Raw genomic sequence first — 8,364 nt, forward strand, 5'->3', positions numbered from 1 at the left:
GTAGTGCAGAGATTCAAGGCAACGTTCACTTGGCGTTTTCGAGGGATAGAGCTGCAGTTTCTTGAAAGCGTTCCACAACACTTAGAGAGATGTTACGCACATGCACACGTCCAATCACCGAAATTCCACGGCACGCAAGACCTGTGCATCACCATTCAGACATTAAATTGCTGCTAAGTGCACGTTTATTGTGGCGTAAGCTTCACCATCAACGCAAATAATTATCATGCATTATTTAACCCAGTATACCAGCAGAAGCATAATTAATCTGTCCCATTGCGGTTGCAAGGAAACGAACAGAATTCACGTACAAACTACAAAGATATCAACTGAAAGTCTCACCAAAATCAGCGTTATAGACATCTTCCTGGCTGCCATAGGCACGCAGTGACAAAGGAAGTGACCGTAATACCCTGCCGTCGCAGTGCGCTGCCAGCGGAGCAGTTCGCACTCTGGAACGGAGAATCAGTTCTACGCGTGCTGTACGCTGCTCGTCATGAACTACACCGTCCTTCTGTGGGCAGTAGCGCCAAGACATATGACTGGAACTGTGGCTGGTTGGCAACAAAAGAAGCGCACACGCATAGACAATAAGAACGTAGCACGACTACAAAAGCAACGAATCACTTGAAATTGACGCTGATAAAATACGAGCAGCCGCACTCATCCAAGTCATGAGGTGAGGAGACCTACACGGGCAGCTTTGCTCAAGGTGAACGGCATAAGATGCGTTGAGCGCTGCTGTGAGACAACGCGAAAAATATATTTTCGTAAGAATAGCGTACCGTTGTCAACGAAATTTCAAGAAACTAAACCATTTTTAAAACCAGTAACTAGAAATGTTTTAAATCCATGGCTATAAATTACGACTATGAACAATCCTGTATTTCTTATTTGCGTTTGCCCAAATTAAAATGAAACAGGTTTTTGGGGAAAGGAATGGCGCAGTATCTGTCTCAAATCTTGGCGGACACCTGAACTGCGCCGTAAGAGAAGGGATAAAGGTGGGACTGAGAAAAAAAAGGAAGAAAGAGGTGCCGTAGTGGAGGGCTCCGGAATAATTTCGACCACCTGGAGATCTTTAACGTGCACAGACATCGAAAAGCACACTGGCGCCTGTTGCGTCTCGTCTCAATCGAAACGCTGCCGCCGCGGTTGGGTTCGAATCCGGGTACTCCGGATAAGAAGCCGAGCGCTCTAACCACAGAGCCACAGTGCCGGGTAATTTGCATTTGTCCACTCATCTCATTTTGGCGCTTGTTCCACTGCCCTTGACGATGTCGCTGGCACTTTTTTCTAGAACGGATGGCCCCACCCCCCTTCGCGACTCGCGTCAATTGACCTTGTACAGTACAGCAAGACCTATATGCACTTCACTACATAAAGAGATGCATACTTTTCGTATGCTATTAGAACAAGCTTGTTATCCCCGAACCCTGTGGCTCGGTTAGCGACTGACTTGGCCGTCCGTGGGACGAGAAGCCATGGCGCGTTTACTCTGAGTCCTGAGCGGTCCTGTGTAAGCTCTCAGTACGGCACCTTTTTTGCTCTCGTCCCGGCAAAGTTGTGCTGTTCCTTAACTTTTGTCGGGCCAGTTGACAGTAAGACGTCGCAAATCTTCGTCGCTGACACGATAGTGCAGACACTTTGTCAGCACACTGCATCAGCATTTCTGCGGCTATCCCTGAACCAGCTGCACTATGATTTTATGTCCGCCATGTAAAGCTTCGAGGGTCACTAGTGCAGTAGGAGGACAGTACAAGTAGAACCTGTATATATAGCAAAGATAAACTGGCTCCGCCATTCACCACTCTGAGTCTCTGAGTGCTACACCGACATTGCGTATATGATTCAGCGGCGAATCACTGCCGAGAAAGCTGAAGAAAATCAATAACGACCAGGAGGACGGCTCAGTCGTGTTTATGGGAAATTTTCATGGTGGACAAGTTTTTCACCACACATTTCAAAATATTTACAGAAATGTGTAATGCCAGCAGAGGAATGTATTTAACTGGTTGGCTTGTTGGTTTGTGGTGTCACATGACAAGGGTTTCGAGCTGTCAAAACAGCCATCAGAGGTGACGTAATCGCGGACTCTTCAGACGACGCTTACTCACTCGATGACGGATCTGATTGCGTCACCTTTGATGGCTGTTTTGACAACACGAAACTCGCTTCGAAGGTTCAGACTTACAAAACTCTCGTAGAACGAACTCATGTGAGCTGCATTGAACTGTCGAAACTCCGTCGAACCTCTTAAACTAAATTAGGAACTACCTTTGCGGGCTGCTGCTGTTCGAAACTAGCTTTGCCCCGTAAGCACGCTGCGGAGTTTGCAGAGCCTCTTTCAAGTCCACACCCCCTGGAGGCAACTGGGCGTCGGTCCGGGGGACGCTTGTACCCACTTCTAATGGTGGATATCCGGCGGTGGCTGTTGAATCAACCACCTTTAAGAATAGTCTTCAAAGTGCTTTATTGCAAGGCGAACACGTATAAATTCAGAACAAAGTGCAATGTCTAACAAAGCCGTCCTAACACATGAGAATGTTTTTTTTTTCATTAGAGCTCATCAGCCACTGCAGTGGTAGAGCTTAAAACTGTTTGTCACTGTGCTTTGGGATCGAAGCACGAAATGCATTGTTTTTGAACTGAGATTTTCAAGAAAAAACAAATGCAGCTGTTGTAGTTCACTACTTGCTGGACAAAAGAAAAGAAATTCGCACGAATGTTCCTATTGTCACAGTGCAAAGCAAGGCACAGTTCGGTTTTTGCGTGGACTTAGTGTGAGAAGAAAGCATGCCTGTCTCCGTACCATTTGGCCCTTGTTTGATGTACGGACACCCTGTACTTTTCTTGCTGGCATCTGTACTAAGCCTGAGACGATTGAGTCCTGTCAGAAGCACAACACAATGTTCACCTTGAATGTGTTGTCCTCGGCTGGTTTTACGGCAAAGACGGTTTGGAGTGGCACTAGTGAATTACTCTCCTGGATGCATGCTGCACAGTGAACCACACTTCTGTGTAGCATTTAGCGTCGCTCTCGGGTGCAGCTGAGGGTCGCTACAACTGTGAGCACTCATCCGACTCAGCTTCAAACCGGTCAGGTCCGTCATCGAGTGAGCAAGTGTCGTCAGAATACGGCATCTCAGAAGGTTGCGCTGTCGGCAAGACATCATTTGGGCTGCTTCCGTCCCCGCCCCCAAACTTTGCGGCGTCAGGCGTGGATCCGCTGCAGGAGTCGAAACGCTTCGTGTCATTGTGCGTGCGCAAATGCTGATCGCGGTTTGCTCGGACCGCGAACTTCCTCGGGCACAGGTGACACTCGAAGGGCTTCTCTCCCGTGTGGGTGCGTCGGTGAACGTCCAGAGCGTTCTTCTGCCTGAAGGTTGCAGGGCACGTGGAGCACGCGAAGGGCTTCTCTCCCGTGTGCGTGCGCATGTGGATCTCCAGGTGCGAACGTTGCGTGAATCGTTTGGGGCACTCCTGGCAGCCGTACGGCTTGTCACCCGTGTGCGTGCGTTGGTGAACGCCGAGCCCGCTCTTCTGCCTGAAAGTCGCACCGCAGGTGGGACAAGCGTACGGTTTCTCACCCGTGTGGGTGCGCAGGTGAATCTCCAGGTGCGAGCCCTGCGAAAACTTCCTCCCGCACAAGCCACACTCGAACGGTTTTTCACCGGTATGCGTGCGTTCGTGAACGCCGAGAGCTCCCTTCTGCCTGAACGTCGCACCGCAGGTGGCACACGCGTAAGGCCGCTCTCCAGTGTGCGTGCGGAGGTGTATTTGGAGGTGCTGGCGCTGGAAGAATTTCTTGGAGCACTCGGGACATTCGAAACACCTTTCATCCAGGTGTGCGCGCCTGTGGTCGACGAGCGCGCTTTTCTGAGTGAAGGTTGCAGCACAGCGGTTGCAAGAATAACCCTTCTCGCCGACGTGAGAGCGTAGGTGGTCTCGCATGTGCTGCAGTTGGGAAAACTTCTGGTGGCACACGTAACACTCGTACGACTTGTCACCGTTGTGACTGCGTAGATGAAAGTCGAGCCTAGCCTTAAGCGAGAAAGAGGCCATACAGACGTTGCACGTGTAAGGCTTCGCTGTGGAATGCGTTAGCACGTGCCTTTTCATGTGGCACGACTGGGAGAACTTCTTGTTGCACACCTGACACTCGTAAGGCTTTTCTCCGGTGTGTGTGAGCAGGTGGCTTTTGAGGTGGGCTTTCTGAGAGAATTTCTTGTTACACACATGACATTGGTGAGGTCTCTCACCTGTGTGCGTAAGCGAGTGCCTTTTCAGGACACCAGGTTGAGTGAACCTCTTGTTGCACACGCGGCATTGGTGCGGCTTTTCACCGGTGTGGGTCCGGTTATGAGTGAGCAAAACCGAGCGATGAGCGAATACAGCTCCGCATATGGGACACGGATAGTGCTTTTCGACCCTGCGTTTAGGAGGGTCTTCGATCACAGGCAGTTTCTGCGGTGCCTTTGCTTCAACGACTACAGATTTGTTACCGTCATCTTTAGGTTCTTTAACATTCAGTTCTTCGGATTTTGTCGGGAGTTGTACTTCGGCTTCGTCCGAATGAGAAGGAATGTCTTCCATGGCTCTTGCACAAGTTTCTGAAGTATTTACATGCGGAAAGCTTGCAGCGCCTCAGGTGACGACACTCGTAGGAGAGTGTTAGTTGTTCATTAAGGTTGGCTCGAACGCTGATAAAAGCAGGCCTCCAACGTGCTGCCGCGTATTCAGGTTTCCCGTAACTCCTGCAATGTAAATGTGAAATTTGCAGATTCATTTCTTGAAGTAAAGAGTTTGGAACAGTTTTGTGCAAGCACCAGTTGATTGTGAGTTTCGTTGTCAAACGTAGTTCCCTGCAGGCGGGGTTCGTAAACTCTTCAGGTTACGTTGCTAATTTCAAAACTATGAGCATTGGTCGAAGATGCGAGTCGCGCGGGTTAAAGTTTATCACTTAGTTCACAAATACAAGAAGATACGACCATAAGTGGTGTACGCTTTCAACCATTGCTGCTCCTGCGTTTGGACAAAAACGCAGGAATGAGTGGCACGAACAATGTTTCAGATATTCTCAAGTTTGAACGATGAGAAAGAAAAAAATATTTGTGGCTTTGTTAGTATGGTTTGTTTTGTAGTGGTTTAACGTCCCAATGTGACTCAGGCTATGAGGGACGTCGTAGTGAAGGGCTGAGGAAATTTAGACCACCTGGGGTTCTTTAACGTGTACTAACACACTTCAAGAATTTCGCCTCCTTCGAAATTCGACTACCGCGACCGGGATGGAATTGCTTTTTAGTATGTTTAGATAAAAAAGTGCACCCGACAGTCATGATTGATACTCAACGACACAAGTGCATTACGACAAAGAATGGTTTGATGATAACTTCGAATAGCATAACTGTTAGAGCACGAAAAGGTTGAAGCGGCGACAATTGATAGTTGTGGCTAAGCATGCAGTGACTGAAGGCCCACCCCCGTGCAACACGAAGGAAAAAAAAACTTAAGGGCGGTGAATCGGTACGATGCGGATGAAATGCGATAGGATGCTGCTTTCACTCATGAGTCTATTACAGTTCTGATTCTGTTCAAACTCTGTGCTCATTGCCTTTCACCCCCCCCCCCCCCCCATTATATTTCATTTCTGATCCTATTCTAATTCCCACTACACAACTAGGCAAAATGTGTGGCATTCGTAGATCGCGTTTAGTCCTCATACCACTACAGGCGCAGTGGTGCAGCGGTTAAAGAATGCATCACTGCACTTGCAAGTGGCTGTTTCAAACAGCCGCCAGTGGGGCTTGTAAAAGCCACGATGCTCTTGCCGAGCAATGCGAGCAGGAATAGCTCACGCAACCCTCATTTTTTCACAGATAGTTTATTGTGAGGCTGTGCACTTTGCATCCATGCCTGCTGCTATCTGTCATTTCCTCATTAGCAATTTACATTTTTGCTGAGTCATTCTTCGTCCTGTTTTTCCATCCTCTACACTACAAGTGGACAAGGGGAGGGGGCCACAGGAGAAAGAGGTAGGGTTGACAGGTTTCAGGCGGAGAGAGGCAGAACGCTTTAAACAGCGCCTAAGCCCGGGATACATGCGACGTTTTTTCCGTCCGACGATGTTCGCGCGGCAGAAAACGTCGTGGCGGCGCGACGCCCGGCCGGAGATACATGGAGCGAAAAAGCGGCAGCCCGCCGCCACGTATCTCACCGCGAAAGCAATGTGATCAGCAAGTGGCAAATACCATCGAGCGAGGAGTTCTTTGAGAGCAACGACACTGACTCCTCTGTCAGAATAACGAAATTGTTGATTTAGACACCACTGTACTGATTGCAGCACGCGTGCATAGATATCTACAAGGTTTTGCGTGCTCGAATGCATGCGGTCGCGTACATTTCCATGACTGCTCAGCCGTGGCTACCATCGGCTGCTGTTTTCTTCGGCCCCTTCGCTTCAGGGAGGAAAAGTGGTCATTTTGATCCAAGATTCGGTCGTGTTCTCCAAGAAAAGTGACATTTCCTGTCTCGTGAAGCGTTTATTTTCACGATAATAACATTTCCGTGCAATAAACCCAGCAGTGCTCGTCGGCCATGGCGGCCATGTTGGCGGCGGCGGCGGCCAAACCGGAAGAGCGGGCTTTCTGCGCTGCTATTGGCTTGCTTCGGCTACCGCTTCCGGTCTCGCCGGACGCCGCGCGTCAATATCTGGCGGGGCCAGATGTGCAGCGGCGGGCGTTTTTTTCGAGGCCGGGCGTCAAATGCGCGCCGTCGGGCGAAAATCGCCCAGAAAACGCTCCATGTATCCCGGCCCTTAATAGGTGGATGCTTCACACAGATGCCAAAACCGACATCGACACTGCCGGAGAATTTTCACCTATCGCATTAGAAAAAAAAAACACTTGCAGACGATCAATGCGACTCATGCGTTAGCACATGTGCACCTCCGAAGAGAGTAGCCGCTACCGCTGATGGTTTCGGACCCAGCGAGCGGGTGTCGTGATCGAATCCACCAATCACAGTGGGACGCGCCATATCCAGTCTCCGTTCTCCCCGCCTCTTGACTCTGATTGGCGACCCCGGTGTCGCTCTCGCCGCCCGTCACCTCCAACTCTCTCTTTCACTTCGCTCGCCCACTATTCTCTCTCTCCATCCTCTTCTCTAAAAGTGGAGAGCACATCGCCTACTGCCAAACCAGGCTTCACATGCCAACGCCTGACACGTTTCGCGGTAATAGGCACTCTACTGCTAACAAATGAAAAAAAAAAGCACGACCATAAAAGACTGCTTCACGTTAGCCTTCTCTTGCGGGCTGTTTGAAAACGCAGCAATTGCTGGAGGCTTTCTCGCCTTCTGAAGTCGACAAACTCTGTCCCACAAACCACACACATATGAATAGAAGAGACTCCCGGCGGGGTGGAATATGGTGTCCGCCCTTCTGCAAGGCCTTCGAATAAGACTAGATCACATCACAATAGGCAAAATATATGGGGACAGGGATAGCTTCTGCCAAGACTGAGTGAGATAACCAAACTCACCGACGCTCAAGGGTGGAAAGCCGAGGTGGTAGTGGCGGCTCGAATCCTAGAAGGGCAGCACGCAGCAGTCCAACCAAGTTGATCTACGAAGCAGCCCTGCTGTAGGTGAACAGCCAGAACATCGAGCGCGAAGCCTGCAGCCGGGGGTTGCGAAGCCCAGGTCAGTCGGCAGCCAGCAACGGTGTCGATGACGGCGCGTTTTGTTGCGAAAGTCTCAAGCAGCGTGGGTTCAGTACGCTAGAGGGACGTTCCTTCGGCACCAGAGTCCATCAGCGCTCAAAACGGCAGACAGACCTTTCGCGTCTGTTCTCCCGCAGGTGCTGATATGTGCACTGCTCCTTCGTAGCCAGAACGAGAGCTCTCGTTCTTCTTCTTCGTCCACTTTGACACATACCCACATGGGGGGGGATTGGCCAAGGCGTAGTGGCATAAACAAGCAAATTTCCATAGGAGATAACGACAAAATTTTAGCACCAAGCGTGGATCTTGAGAAATGTATGAATAAAAAACGACAGAAGATTATTTAATGTAAAATAACAGACAGAATTTTGGTGAAAAAAGAAGGGCTGGAAGAATTTTAAGAGAATTATCAAATCAACCTAAAAGTTGCAATTTGCAAACATGGAGAATCCCGCAAACTGAACCCAATGCAAATCCTTTGGCCCTCGGACCGAACGATAATAACACTGGCAGAGATAACAGGAGCCCTAACCTGGAGAGAGGGACCTCCAGGTAAATCTTTCTCTGAAGTGCGAACTTTGGAAAGTAGAGGAGAAAATGGTCCACAGATTCAACCTCCCCGCACGTCACATAGGTTTGCTGG

At 49.7% G+C, this 8,364-nt stretch overlaps 1 protein-coding gene across 1 annotated transcript; it reads right to left on the minus strand.

Annotated features, from left to right (window-relative positions):
* Positions 1-2,531: 2,531 nt before the first annotated feature.
* LOC144097407 (uncharacterized) lies at positions 2,532-7,885 on the minus strand. Its single transcript, XM_077630134.1, has 2 exons — positions 7,542-7,885; positions 2,532-4,757 (listed from the first exon to the last, which is right to left on the minus strand). Exon 2 carries the CDS (start codon positions 4,594-4,596, stop codon positions 3,061-3,063), a length of 1,536 nt encoding a protein of 511 aa, XP_077486260.1. The 5' UTR covers positions 4,597-4,757; positions 7,542-7,885; the 3' UTR covers positions 2,532-3,060.
* Positions 7,886-8,364: the final 479 nt, after the last annotated feature.

The sequence above is a fragment of the Amblyomma americanum genome, chromosome 7, assembly GCF_052857255.1.
Source record: "Amblyomma americanum isolate KBUSLIRL-KWMA chromosome 7, ASM5285725v1, whole genome shotgun sequence".
Classification (NCBI taxonomy): Eukaryota; Metazoa; Arthropoda; class Arachnida; order Ixodida; family Ixodidae; genus Amblyomma; species Amblyomma americanum.